Here is a 15,772-nt window from a genome sequence, read left to right as displayed (position 1 = left end):
CTTATATTATCGTTGTTTCTTATCAGAATATTGTTTTGATATACAATTTGTTAAAAAAAGTACATATAATAGCACGTAAGAAAATTAATCGATGAGCGAAAGTTGGAACATAACTTTACGGCGCCGTGATTATGCCTTTGCAATAGTTTTACTATTTAGATACCACCAGATAACCATTCATTTGTAATTTTATTTGTTTTAATATAGTCCTTATATTCAATGAGTTAAGAATTATAATAAAATATATACCGTGTAATGGCACATTAGTGACTATTATCATTTTTCAGACCAAATACCTTACAGCGTTCATGTCAAATACATTCTACAAAATTATTAGCATGGTCGATAATGTTACGTGATTTTACCCAAAAATTACCTGCAGCATATATATAAATGTATATGGTTCTACATTATTTTAAGGTAAATAACAGTTCGAGATCTAAATTAACGTACGTTTTCAAGTTCACATTTAAGACCATAAAATATACAATGGCATTCAACATTAATTTCATTGCTATGAAACTTATTTACTCCAAAGATATTTCTACTGACAAGAAATACTTTCTGGTTCAAACTTTTAATACAATTTACAATTTTATTATTTATTAATGCAGTACCCAGTTTCTTTCTTAAAGATGATTTTGGATATATAAGATAAGTAATAAAGGATAAGTTAAATAGTTGATCTCCTTAGAAGTTATAAGTAAACTGGATAAAAACTTTTGTATAGGTACATGTTCAACATAGCGTGGAAATTACGTACATCAACCTTGACTCGTTCATTGCTAGGTGAATAATAATTTGCTGAGAACAGCTATTGTTATAAGCACCAAATTTATGTAAATGAATAACCTAACCATTGATATAATATAGCAAGTTCAAAACAAAATAGTAACAAAGTAGAAAATATTTGACGAATATATTTATGTTAGTGAATTGATTTTGTCAGATTTCGTAAGTTTACTAGTTAAGTTAAGTGAAAAAAATGTATCGACAACAGAACAGTCAGACTAAGCTGTATCTTAATGTTTATTGCTATGATTAAAATAAACATAAACGATAGAAGTAAAAGCGAAAGAGGGACGATAATGTCAGTGTTGGTGTTGGCGAATCATGACACGATAACGTCAACCCCTAATAAAAAGGCCAAAGTATTTAAGAGTCAGATTATTGGTTATAGTCTTATCGAGCTACTAACTTCCCCCCAAATTAAGTGGATGAGAATTATGGACGAACTTTCTACTCGCCACTAATAAAGATAATGAGGATTCTGATTAGATAAATACGGTGCCATTCGGCTGGGCTCCAATGAACTATTGACTAATAACAAACTTACGTAATATAATGATTCATAGCAAACTAGTTTACTGTGAAATTGAACGCTCTTAATATAAATAGGTTGAATGCCAACAATAATCGAAAATGATATATTTTAAGTAGCTTACAAAAATAATAGTTTTAAACAATCATTATAACATTTTCCAGAATCTTATATTTGCGGAATTATATGTCTATTGAAATAAAATTCAACCTTTATTAGATTCTCAAACCAATGTTTGTTAAACGTTGTGAGCTAATAAAAGTAATATTACGGGAGCGGGATCCACCGAACGGGAGGAAATGAAAGCGACGAGAGAATGAAATTGGAAAACTTGTTACAAAATTACTTAAGATGAAAAAGAAAATAAATAAAGCTGACTTCGGTAAGGATACGGTGGAGCTATACTAAGCTTATTTTTATTAACATTTTTAATTTTGCAATTGACAACAATAGATAGACGAAGATTTAAACTCCTACCTTATAAAGAAACATAACAACACTTATATTCATCGAGAAATTGAATTAGAAAATGTGGTGTTTATATTATGTCATAACATATTAAAGGCAATAAGTTCGGTACAAAAGTTTTATTCGAATACTCTTTAATATTCATATTTTTTAACTTTAAGTCGTCTTGACGTACCTTTTGCTCCAGTTTCCGATCTCAGCATAGCGACGGCCGTTAGAGCATCCGCTCCTCCTCACTTCATTTCCTTTGAGCGTTTGCACGGAGTTCCCGTTAGGTGTTAATATTCCGTTGGAGGCACTGTTATTGTTCCGTTCCCGGTTTCTGGGGAAAGTTCCTGTCCCGGAGCGAAAAGTCCCAAGCTTCGGCGCCGGTTCATCCAGAGCATACTGTTGAAGCGGAAGAGTTACGTTTCCACTCCAACTCTTGCGATTGACTGAGAAAGTTTTAAACGTTCTGTTACCATTCGTTGGTGATGGAGTCACACCGCAGAAACTGCTCCTATTATGACTGTTCTTTATAAATGCACTGTTTTGCAATGCTATCTGAGGCTTGATGGGCACCAGTGGTGATGCCTGGTCAATAGACATCGTACTTTTTAATAAAAGTAGACGTTACCTACTTTCATCAATCTACATTTTTGTCTGTAAAGGAAGGAAATTGGTTGTATTAAAAACCGGTGCTTTGGTGACCTTGATTCAATGAAATCACCAACACAGTTGCGGCTTGCAAAAAAACATTAAGTATAAAAAGTGGCCGAAACCGATGAATAGCAAAAATCAATTTACGATGAACATAAAACACCAATTACACTTAAATGTCGCAATGTTCACTCAACAAACTGTTCCTGGTTGGCTGGCAACAATAGGCGAAGTTTTACAAATATAGCATTGAGTAACAGATGAACTCTTTAAGTAGGTTAATGAAAAATAAATCATGCGAACGAATTATTAAGAAAAACAATACGTAAGCAACATTTTTTTTAAATACCAAGTTTCTTTACGAAACATTTTTTATTCTTCACGCGTAATTTTACGCCTTAAATATATTACACGAAGGGCAAATTCTTTGCATTTGGTATATCTGTAGGGTGTTTTATAATAACCGGACGTGGTTATTGCAACGGGTTCTTGCAAATCGTCAACGAGCAGCATCACTTACTGTTAAACATACGTTTTAACTTCCGCTTTGTCTTAAGAAACTACTATTCAATATATAAATAACGGATACTACATAATAAACTATTGTGTAAAGTGTTCTCGCAGTTGAATGGACATTACGTGCATCAAGTATTTGACCTTGGTTGTGATTGTTGATGTGTATTTATATGATTTAACTTGCATAGCCACAAGGTTTGATGTATTTTTATATATAAAATAGGTAATAAATAAGACGGGCAAATGAGCCACCTGGTGATAAATGGTGATTTTTATAATTAACGAAAATAGAAATAAAATAGTAAAGGCTAACTGATTCACAGGCATATTTAAATGTATGAATTATAATTTATTTATATATCAATATATTTTTAAAAATTGAAGCCGTTCTATAAAAGACGTTTAATAAAGTAGTTCTACATAGTATAATATTTACATTAAAACTTTAAAAACAACCATTTTTATAAACTTAAAACCATTTTCAAAATATTTTTGCAAGCATCAATAGACACTAGTGTTTTAAAAAATGTTTGTTATTATTACATAGTCATGATTACAGTTTATCAACGCCTGCTGGTCAGTTGGCCTACATCATGCAATGACTTTCACATTCAGTTTGTTTTCTTTTACGTTTTATTTGTATTATTCTTATATGGTCACGAAATATCAACAAGATCTACCTGACCCAGTGCTGTCCGGACATGAACGATTTGTGTACCAGTGACCACTCATTCGTAACCATCTTTAGCATTATGTAAGTGTTGGGTAACGTTACTAGTTGCATAATATCTCATTTAGTCTGGTGTCTATTTAAATTTATAGGATATTCTGTTTTAATAGCGAAGTAAACTTTATTTAAATTAAAAAATTTTGAAGAATTTCAAAGGCAACTAGTATGAAATAAGAAAATTTTACTTTTTATTATATTTTCTTCTAGTAGTTACTAACAAACACTTTTGAATTATCATTTTATAGGAAAAAAATAAAAGTTAATAACAAAGTTGGAAGAAACTCAGTACATACTTTTTGTTACAAATAAACATACGTAATTTATCATTATTAAGTTGTCCATGAAATTATAATGAATATTTTTAATTACTCTGGTAAGTAACATAATTCATCCCGTCTATGTTAAAAACTTTAGAAGCCTTCATATGTATGTAAATTTTCTCTAGGTTGCATTTTTTAAGCAGGCTTGAATATTCTATAGACGGAAGGCTTGCATAGATTCTATAGAGGGCCGACTTAGACTGCGATTATTAACTAGAATTTTAAGGTTTAAAAATTTATATGATATAAAATATCAATTTTGATAAATATCATATAAAACATTTAGAATTATTTCTATAAATACTCCGCTTTTGTATATCCTAAATCATTTTCTAAATAAATTTATAAACACAAGGTATCTTACAAAACAAACATTTTATAAGCCTTTAACAACAAAACAACCTTAATTTTTAAAAATTCAAAGGTGTATTAATTCGTATGCAAAAAATGCTCTTATAACCATCTGCCGATCGATTTATGCAAGCAGGTGCCTCAGACATATTTTTTTCTACCATCTCAATACAAAAAAAAAACGGCAGGTATCAATTCGAATATTTATTGTTAAAAATTAAAAATATACTAACATTTTATTTTATGATGCAAGAAATAATCTCATGAATGAATCATTTTCGTCGTCTACAGAATATTAACGATTGTTTTGACAATTGAAAATAAAAGCTTAGCGTACTTTTATACACAACGAAATGTTGCATAACAACATTAAAACCGAACGATTAAACATACCGAATCAAATAGCCCTTACTCAAGTAGGCTCTTGGAAGGCCTTTTAAATCGTCATTTTAAAAGATTAATTAAGTGGAAAGTTAGATGGCAGCCGAGTGAACGGACAAAATGTCAGAAGTTTTTTTACGAATTATACATTAATTAATAATTTATAATTTGATACTGTGCTGAAATAAATAAAGAAATACATAACTAATTGACTGCCTATTTTATAATCTCTCTAAAATATATAAATATTTCATAAACATTATATAATTTGCATTGATTATATAATGAGTTCAATGTTAACATATATTTTCATCGTGCTATTGTCAATTGACAATGATTAATACAAAGGAATGCGAAGTGACATAAGAAAGATGTACGCAGTGACTCTGCTATAAGTGGATATTGTTTTACATTTTCATAAATATTATTATGATTACTATATATGTGTTATAGATATATTTTAATCAAAGTCAAGCAAAAAATCAGACCTAAGAAGAACAATTTTAAAAGTATAAAATTACATATTTCCGTTTATATATATATATATATATAATTTTGAAAAAAATTTGAATATTCATTTTAACAACTTTCTTTTTATTTAATCGCCTGACTAATTCAATATTCAGCACAAATAATTCAGTTGAAAAGTTGTACGAATCTGACAACTATATGGAACTAGAAGAAACCACTTTACCTAAGTGTGGAATATCAAATAAGGGAGTTGAAGAACCGATATGTATTCAAGACGCGGCGCACGCAGGAAGGCGAAAGCCACAATGTGTCTCGGAACATCCGACTCTTGTCCAATATTTCTATTATTGATACCGGTTACATCGTAAACTTGCTTTATTAGGCCATTGACAAGAAAAATATATCTAATAGCAGAATCTTGAATTTCTTGTCACTGATCATTTATGAATAAAATGTCTACGAAATCGTTGCTAAATTATTCATGACGTAATGAAATACATCATTTAAAATCAGCTATCTCTTCAGTTACTCTGGAATAGAGTATATCTATATTTAGTTGCTCGAAGTCTGCAAAGATTACACTTTAGACGACGCCGCGGACTTTTCAAATTAAGTAAACGCATGATCAAGACTTTCGACGGTTATCTTAATATCTTATCTAAAGGAAACAAATTTCATTGCTATTTTGTAATTCATTTTTAATTTAAAGACATTCATAGTTACTTTGAATGTTGGAAAAAGTAAAAAAGTAAGTTAAAAAAAAGTCATCTTACGGGTTTACGGGTAAATATCAAATATCAAGGGTTATTCTCTTCTCACGAATCTTGATATTTACCTCGGATTTGAACCTGCAATCTTTGGTTAAGATTAACACGTTCTAACCGCTTAATCATTTCGGTTCTGTTATGTCTGATATATCTAAATGTTAAGGTCAATAATAAATACACGGTAACGGTAGATATGAGGCAATAATTAATGTGGGTGCATGGGAATATCGCAGATATTCATAGTCGAGTAACGGAATTTAATCAATTTAACTCTTCAAGTTTTGTACTCGTAAGTTACGTAATTGGCAGCGGGATGCGGGCGACATGAATGATGGCTGAGATTGATGATGTTGCGAATAGATCGGTGAATGAGTGATGGTAATAATCAATATTGCTTAAAGGATATTGACATACACGTAAGGCTATTAAAACTGCAAACAACAAATGCATTTTTTCGTTTCGATGTTGTAATGATGTTGCAAATAGATCATTAAATGGAAAAATGCATATATATTTCTTAATTTGTGATTCAGTGTATGTAACACTTTCAATCTTTTACATAATCTGTGTTATCTTAACAACTTTCCTTTTTAACAATGATGATCGATGGATTTCTAATGAGATTTTTTTTAATTTTAAATTTAAGATGAAGTGTGTTTAATCGACTAAATTATATCATTAATCATCCTAACAATGAGAAGCGAAGAAAACAAAAAACCCTTAAAGGTTTTTTGTGGATTAATTCAAGAGATCGCCATTTGTGTTCTTAAGCATTGATGACTGTATAAAGTAACGGGCACAAAAGTTATTTTTATATTTTTTAATTATTTACATTGGGAGCATGTTAAGTTGTTTATGATTTTTATATCCTGTCCGAGTTTTGTACCGAAAGCCATTTTCAAGGGATATAACAACTTATCTCGCAAGGTTGGTGACGCATTGGCGATATAAGATTTGGGTTGGGACCAATTATCATAGACGTCAGAGCGTCACGGTAGCATGCGCAAGCGATCCCGTGGCGCTCCCCGTTAAGACGGAAAGGGTGGTGCTTTTTTAGTGGGTATTCCGATGTTCGGGGCGCACTTAGCGCCCTGCAGCCTAAAAGGTTACTAGACCAACGAGGCGTTAAAATATATTAAAAAAATAGGAAATAAGATAAAGATCACCTTGTGGTAAGTGGTCTCTAAAAACCAGTACTTATTTGACAAAGCAAAGCCTGAGATCTGACATATTAATTTATTCCTTGAGTCAGTAATAACACTGGCACACTTATCCTTTAAGTTGAAGCCCGATATTACTAAATATTACTGGTTGACTGTAATAACTGATAAAGGACTGATACCCATCCAAGCAGGGCAGGCACACAGCTTTACCCACACGTAAAATAAGACTTCGTTCTTATCACAAATTTGGTGATATTGTTATAAGAAATTAAAGAAGACTAAACTTGTATGGTGTTAAAGTAAAAGTCGATTAAGATTATTTGTATTTTAGTTACATTTTAATAATAACATGAATGAGATTATAAAATTTAGTTATTTTCAGTAAGTAGTAACAGCCTGTAAATGTCCCACTGCTGGGCTAAGGCCTCCTCTCCCTATTTAAGGGGAAGGTTTGGAGCTTATTCCACTACGCTGCTCCAATGCGGGTTGGTGGAATACACGTGTGGCAGAATTTCGATGAAATTAGACACATGCAGGTTTCCTCACAATGTTTTCCTTCACCGAAAAGCACGACATGAATTATAAACAGAAATTAAGCACATGAAAATTCAGAGGTGCTTGCCCGGGTTTGAACCCACGTTCATCGGTTAAGATTCACGCATTCTTACCACTGAGCTATCTCGACTTATTTTCAGAATTTTATTAAATTTTGCAAAAACACGTTAGGCACTTCCATATACTTGAATAGAGTGGTGATTCATAAGATTCATCTTAACCTATTTAATAGCAAGATCAGCGATTTAATACTAAGAGCAAACAATTTTCCTGTGGTTGCAGTAATAAAATTTGAAAAGTTTATTACTGCATATCAATTGGTGTAAAAGGTTATACAAACATTAATGTTACCATTAAAAGACATTTAAAAAAAAATAACTTCAAATATACGTAACACTATATAAATTAATAAATATACGTATCTTACACTGGCAACTTTTCTCTAGCACCCGATTAGGTACTGTTAATATTTTAATACATATTTTAGTACATATTGAGTTATCTAATAAAAATAGTATTTTTAATTTTGCACTTGAAAAGCTTTTACAGAAACTTAGAAAAAAACTTTTCTATAGATACTAGTCTTATATCATCTGCAAAAAAGACTTTATTTAGTTATAAATTATTGTAATTTATAGAAATTCGCCTTTAAAGACTGCTATCGAGTTTAGTCTATTTAACTTTAACTATGACCCGACTCTGGAGTCGACACGTATTTCACCTGGATATCGGCGACTCGGCTCCGTGTATACTCATGTAGTTATACCTCGGAGCCGTCTCTAAGAGACATTACGAGATGCCGAGCACTCGCTTTACGAGTTCAAATCAAAACGAACTAATAGTGATATAGACCAAGTATGCAAATATTTAAACTACTTGTATTTTTTTATATCGAAAGTATACCGTAACTATTTTTATGAGTATACATAAATATGCCTGGTATTAAATATTAATTTATTGTTTTCAGCATTGCGAATTACATAGTTAAATAAAGACAATATAGTAGTATGCTATCTAAATAACATATTTTTTGATGCACTCTAAAAGATACTCGGAAGTAAAAATAAAAACGGGCGCTGTCACGATTCAGACTGTCCGTTAATATAACAGAAAACCAAAGATGGATAATTAAATGCAACAGTCGTTCTGAGAATTTGGACACATCGACTCTCGCGTTGGCTCTGAAGTCAACCGCTGAACGCAATATAAGGAGCTGGTCGGAACAATGGCTTCGTTGTATTTTCCGGCCCGCCCGTAACAGTGCACATTAGCGAATGTTCCGCCACGTACGTAAAAGCAATTAAAAAGTCATGAACACAACGCCAAGGCAAGCAAGAATAGCAATTAGGCTGAGACAACGATCCCTGTTGCTAATTGGTCAATATTTTCATTACTCAAGACTCACTAGAGATGCAAAAACGAATAATTGTTTAGGTAAACAATATAATTGGTATTCGTGTGGAAAGCACGATTGTCGATTACAGAGTCATGGTATTTCGTAACCACAATCAGACACATTCCATCGCGGCTCGGTGCAACGCCCTTCGGGATAGACCTGTGCTGTTTACCGATTATAAAGTAAAGATTGAAGCATAAATAAGTAGGTGTAAATTGTTACATTATAAAGAACCCGTATGTTCGAAAATGGACATACAAAGATGCCGCAAAAAAGTGGGTGGGCATTCATTCGTATCAAAACGATGTTGAAGGTTATTTTGTAACTCTTGTTCAATGATCAAGGATAAAGTTTTATATTATAAGTAAAGCAGATATAATCAAAGATATTATTACACAAAAACTTAAAGATACGTACGATGAATGAGTATCTAAAAACTAAAGCAATAATATCACCGGAACCTGTTGCAAAACTATTAACACGTGCAAAAAGTAGAACGCTTGCGCAATACTAGTAACTAACAAGGTATCGAAGATTGTTGCCCTCACTAGTTAATGCAACTCAAATAACTATCTTGAGCGCCTCTCTATAACGGTATAAACATTCTCAGCTAGCATTGTTTTTGCCAATATCTATTAGGAAGAATAACAATGGACTACATTTCTTAACGTTGACTTAATATTTATAAAGTCGCCTATTACATTATACGACGAAATACATTATATATTTATCATTTAATAACAATTATGTAAGATAGAAAATAGTACGCTGAAAATTACGTTTATAGGGCATATGACGGCGTTATGGGGCCTTTTGAAAACATATTTTAATCGGACTATATTAAGTAAGTAATATTATTGAATGGACAAATTGTAAAATAAACTTTTGTCATATTTCAAATAACTATTGAAATAAGTATAACGGTCAACGAAAACGTTGATAATCGTCTATGTTTTGGATTAAAAAGACATCAATTTATTCGTACAACTGACTTATAATATACATGACGTATTGTTACAATGTGAGATGAAAAAAATATCGTGCAAATCCAAAACATGATAGGGGAAGGCCAATGTCAACGACCCAAAACCCGTGGGTGCAACAATGGTTCAAAAAAGGGGTCTTAGTGCCATTATGATGCCGAATTATCGCTTCAATGGTCAACTATAATTCTCTTCGATATTGTATTAAACAACGTGGCGCGTGCCCCGTTTATAATGTCCTAGCTAAACTAGTTTTATCGATACTTCCAAAAGTGTGGATAAAAAAACAGCATGCCGTGCTTAATCAGCTTAAAAATCAAAGTTTCTAAAAAGACGGTTGAATACTTTTAAATATTTTTGATTTGTTGTTACATTAAATGACAAATTATGACTGCTCTTGAGTTTTTCTGATTTTATGCAATCAGCTCTCTAATAAGAGATTTCCAGTTGCTGTTTGCTGTTAGTATAAATACAATAACACATTGTTATAACCTGGAGAGGCAAGGAGTACGTCACGTTGACATCGTTAGCTGAAGAGATTTTTTTACAGTATGTTTTGTACGTAAATTATTGTTATATATTATATACTATATGTAGAAATAATATTTTTATTTTCCAATCAATTGAAACCTTGTTTTATTCATAAAATTGGGATATAATTACAAATACGAAATGTCACAAAGTAGTACTCTAAAATATCATAAATAAACATGTAGGTGGTGGAGTGAAGGGACCAAAATATAGATCTTTAGCCGCAAAATCAAATTTGTTACCAATTAAGCCTACCTCGATATTCTAAGGGTCGGTAAACCGGAGGTTGGGGACCAGGCGATCAATTTCAAAGCCCCTTCGCCTCATATTCAAATCCCTTCTTTGTCTTTCGAATTTCATGTGAATAGTTTAAAAATAAAGTAGTCCTACCCCCGTCACTTGTTCGATTTGAAGTTGTATTGGCAGTGTGGAACGCTAATTGGAATGAATTGTTTATATTCTTTTTATGTTTTATTTCATCCGTAATTTGTGGTTTTCTTTGATTACGAGCAAACTACTTTTTAATAAGATTAATTTCAGGTATGACAAATTCATTCATGTAATACGATCTACTATCATGTAATATGTAAATACTACGATGAAACATAAGCGACATCAAGTCATTCAAAATATAATAATTTTTTCAATATAATAGGTGTTGTATGTGCAACATTGCAAACGCATGGCCAACTTTTTAATACCTGATAAGGCTTATCTGTACTGATAAAGCAGCTGTATTGATGATATCATCAAAGATCATTCAAAAAGGTAACATAACAAAACTATTTAAAAAAAATACATTGCAAACAATAATATAAAAAAGATACCCACTACTAAAACGGAAGCCGTTAAAGAATCACTTGAAAAAACAAAAACACAATATGCAAATAACAAAGCACAAAACCAAAATCAAACTATACGGTAAAACTTCTAAAATTACCGGTAAACCCGCAAACTTTTAATCACTTCCACAAATCGACTACTATATCAAATTTTCGTTGTGAAATTTGATATGTGTACTGTTTCGTGTCTACGGTGCGGTTCACGAACGCGACGCGCGGCGCGACGACCGGGCAACAACTGACGTTCACCCACCACTGGTCTGCTATCTCCATCCCACTCGAATACGCATGTCCGGAACTAGATCCCTTCATCGTATCCATATTCATTTCTTTTTTATAACGCTTTTCAATCACTGTTAATAACATGGTAAATTACACAAGCTTGTAAAACAAAACACGTGAGAAGCAGGCATCCCCGCAAGGTCGAACGTGATTGCGCTATTAGCGTACCCCTAACGGCCATTCTGGTTTTGCACCTGTTCAAGATACGATCACAAAAAAAACTTCAACTCTTTAATCTGATTTCTCATTGTTTTACAAGTCGGTTAAATGTTTTATAAAACTTATTTTTTACGATGCTTCGGTCTTATGTTATGTATAGTATATTGGTACATAAGCCTGTGTAAGACAATTTTTAAAACTACTATGAATATTCGATTTAATGCGACAATTTAATATTTTCTCCGTACAAACTTTAAACCCTTGGAGATTACGTTTTAAGAGCGCTTCCTTAATGTCCTTCGTAAATGTACATTTTAAGATGCATTATTATTTTAAATTAGGTCTGTATACCAATAAGTTTAGACTAAGGTCACACAACAAATCAGTCAGTTAACTACTGTCTTCATAATTCTTTACTTCATAATGCAGACAGTATGCGAAAATTTATCTAAATTTATTGATAAATTTTATTATTTCTGTAATAATTATATAATCATGTTTTAATCTAATTAAACAGTTTATTATATGAGACAAAAACATTTTCAGTTATTCGTTCGAAAAATCAAAACATTTATAGGATTATACGGTCACTAGGGTCTGCCTGTGAGCTACATAATATTTATAAAATTAACGTATGCATATGTATAGTTCGCTGTTAATTTAAATGTTTAAAATTTTCTTTATATTTTTGTCGTTTAGATATTTTTAGTATCTTCTCGTTTCACTCTCACTACTCACCATCACTTTCAATGTCATATATGTGACTCATAAAAGTATTGTCAACGACGTACAATACACAGTAGAGCTCCGAAGATATTTTACTCACATTGGTATACTGTGTGGTGATTAATAGATCAAAAAGAAATTAGTAGATTTCCTAAAAAAATTAAACAAGTCGACCAAACACGATACTTTATCTGCAAAAGGCTTTATCTGCACGTACATTTTTTTTTTGTAAAAACTTTTTTATCCTAGTTAGAAATTTTAATTGTCACTCAAGCCAAAATATTTTTAAAACGCCGCTTTTAATAAAATTAAACATAATTATTTAGTTAAATTAACTTCCTGGGGAATCAATAATTTAAAAAAATATATCTTTTAAATCAAGCAGCCGGTTGGCGTGGTTGGCGGATGCTTGCCTTTCACGCCGAAGGTTGTGGGTTCGATTCCCACCCAGGACAGATATTTGTGTGCATAAACATGTCTGTTTGTCCTGAGTCTGGGTGTATTATCTATATAAGTATGTATTTACAAAAGAAAAATAGTATATGTAGTATATCAGTTGTCTGGTTTCCATAGTACAAGCTCTGTACAATCTTAATTTGGGATCAGATGGCCGTGTGTGAAAAATGACCCAGGATATCATTATTATTATATATTATTATCAAGCAATTTATCAGCACTAAGCTTTTAAGAAAACTGTTATATTCTTAATTCAAAACAGTATTTTCCGTTAGGTAATATTCAAAGTTTCATAGAGAACATGAAAGATAATTTTTGAAGTTATAACAGAAACATGATTATATCTTTCAGGAAATTTAAATTTCCTCATTGTGCTGACTTATTCACCGTTTCAAAAGAATAATCTCAGTGATAGTATATCGAAACGCATTAACCGTTTGAATATCATTACATGAATAAAATATGCTAGTAATTTTGTAATAACTTTATCATAACCAAATCTTGAATCATCCATGTGGTGCTCTTTTTCACTTAGGGTAATATATATATATATATATATATATATATATATATATATATATTACCCTAAGTATATATATATATATATATATATATATATATATTAGGTGTATTTAAACATACATATATAGCTGCCCAAGTCGACTTCATACAATCAAAATTCGAAGTTAGTCCACCCATTTTACCATTAAAGTTGAAATTTCCAAAAATCTTTTCTTAGTGGATGGTTACGTTATAAAATAAACATACATTCCAAATTCCAGCTTTCTAGACCCTGTAGTTTTGGCTGCGAGCTGATATAATCAGTTAAGACAAACAATTTTATAAGTAAGAAGATTATGATTTAAAAATGAAACCCTATTAATATGTACAATCAGTTAAACAGCTAAGTTTTCGCTTAAATTGATATTTAATACATTTTAAGCAATTACGAAATCCAATAAAACGGTTAATAATAGTTGATTATGTTCGCTTGATTTTCAATTAAAGCTGTTCTTTTGAAACTGTAAAATCATAGAATATTTCATGACCACGGAATATAGAGCCCTGGGGATAAATAAAATGTCCACGCGAACAAAGCGAATAGCGAGTTCATAATTAAAAAGATTGCGTCTAGCACCAACACAAACAGACATTGAATGTATATAACTTTTTGATATTAAATTGAAATTTGAGTACATTTGAAAAATATATATTTATAACATACTAGCCGTGTCCCGTGATAGTCTGCGTTCAGTGAGGTATAGTTTGATCTGTGAGTAATTTTGGTACACTAAGGCAACAGGAATCGACGAATTTGAGGCCTTCTGAGCCAGGCAAGTCCGGGGCTTCAAAATAGCATGCGTAAGCGACCCCGTGACGTCCCACTACGACCGCTGGTTTTAGTGTATTTGGATAGTATCAGCCTTAAGTCCCACTTATCGTTGTGGTCTCCCAGAGAAAGAATAAGAGAAGTGTTGCATGAATATGAACTATAATTTATAGTAAGGTTAAAATGTAGTTTACCATAATTATTGACTTTTATGGTCAGGAGGACATCATCTGATGTTAATGATTCCTTTGTAAGATATTTTGTGCAAGCCTAAATGCCCCAATTTTAACTAAAGATTGCAGGTGCAATCCCAGTCAAGCACCACTGAAAATTCATATGCTTAATTAGTGTAAATAATTCATCATGTACTCATGTGTATTTACCAACCAGCATTGGAGTAATATGGTAGTGTGCTCCAAATTTTCAGCTCAAAAGGAGAGGATACCTTATCTCAACAGTGGGATATTAACAAGCTGTTACTTTTACTTTAGTATCTTAAGCTTCAATCAATCAACAGCCAATCGTTGTCCACTGCTGAACATAGGCCTCTCCCAAGGTGCGCCAAAGCTCCCTGTCCTCCGCCTTCCGCATCCAGTTGGTGCCCGCCACCTTCTTAAGGTCGTCGGTCCACCTGGCTGGAGGGCGCCCTACGCTGCGCTTGCCGATTCGCGGTCTCCACTCTAGGACTCGTCTGCTCCAACGGCCATCGGTCCTACGACATACGTGACCAGCCCACTGCCACTTCAGCCTGCTAATTTTGCAAGCTATGTCGGTGACTCCGGTTCTTTTCCGGATAATCTCATTTCTGATCTTATCCTTCAAAGATACTCCAAGCATAGCTCGCTCCATAGCACGCTGAGCGACTTTGAATTTGTGGACTAGTCCCGCAGTTAGTGTCCACGTTTTATTATAATATATATATATCTTAAGCTTGCCTATGTCCATTCCAATTTATTTTTCGCTCATTGATTTTATTATCAATTAAATATAATTTATATCGCATTATGATTAAAATAATATTTATCTACGTGTTTAATATTTTATTGAAATGAAATATATAACGACTATATAGAGATAAACATATTTTTAATATTTTCACTCTTTAATATATTATTTGAATATAATTTATCTTTATCTATTTTATTTTAGGTATCGTATAAATATACCAGACGGACTTTACAAGTTTATTTTAAGTTCATATGACAGTTCCCTTCTATGGTTATAATTTGTCATTCTCATTGTATAAACAATGTGTTCCAAGATTTTTAATTAAAATACCACCACACCACTCCACGGCATAGATTTTAAACAAAGGATTATAAATCCTTTGAAGTTTGATCACGATTAAGATGACATTGAATGCAGGCATTATCTACATATACCAT

At 32.1% G+C, this 15,772-nt stretch overlaps 1 protein-coding gene across 8 annotated transcripts in view; it reads right to left on the bottom strand.

The window, feature by feature from the left end:
* Positions 1–15,772, bottom strand: part of LOC126769336 (protein sprint) — a 216,376-nt gene that overhangs the window by 97,713 nt on the left and 102,891 nt on the right. For 4 of the 8 annotated variants that reach the window (XM_050488009.1, XM_050488013.1, XM_050488016.1 and 1 more), the window contains exons 1-2: positions 11,424–11,665; positions 1,965–2,431 (exon numbers count right to left, since the gene is read on the bottom strand). The exons of 2 other annotated variants lie outside the window; for them this stretch is intronic. In XM_050488009.1, coding sequence (XP_050343966.1) covers positions 1,965–2,377 — 413 coding nt within the window. In that variant the 5' untranslated portion in view covers positions 2,378–2,431; positions 11,424–11,665. Of the gene's footprint in view, positions 1–1,964; positions 2,432–11,423; positions 11,666–15,772 lie in introns of those variants that run through there. 2 more of the 8 variants (XM_050488010.1, XM_050488015.1) reach the window with 2 other exon arrangements.

Source organism: Nymphalis io, chromosome 7, assembly GCF_905147045.1.
Source record: "Nymphalis io chromosome 7, ilAglIoxx1.1, whole genome shotgun sequence".
In the NCBI taxonomy this organism is placed as follows: Eukaryota; Metazoa; Arthropoda; class Insecta; order Lepidoptera; family Nymphalidae; genus Nymphalis; species Nymphalis io.
Note: the sequence above shows the minus strand (reverse complement) of the source record. Positions and strands in the feature narration are given on the sequence as shown.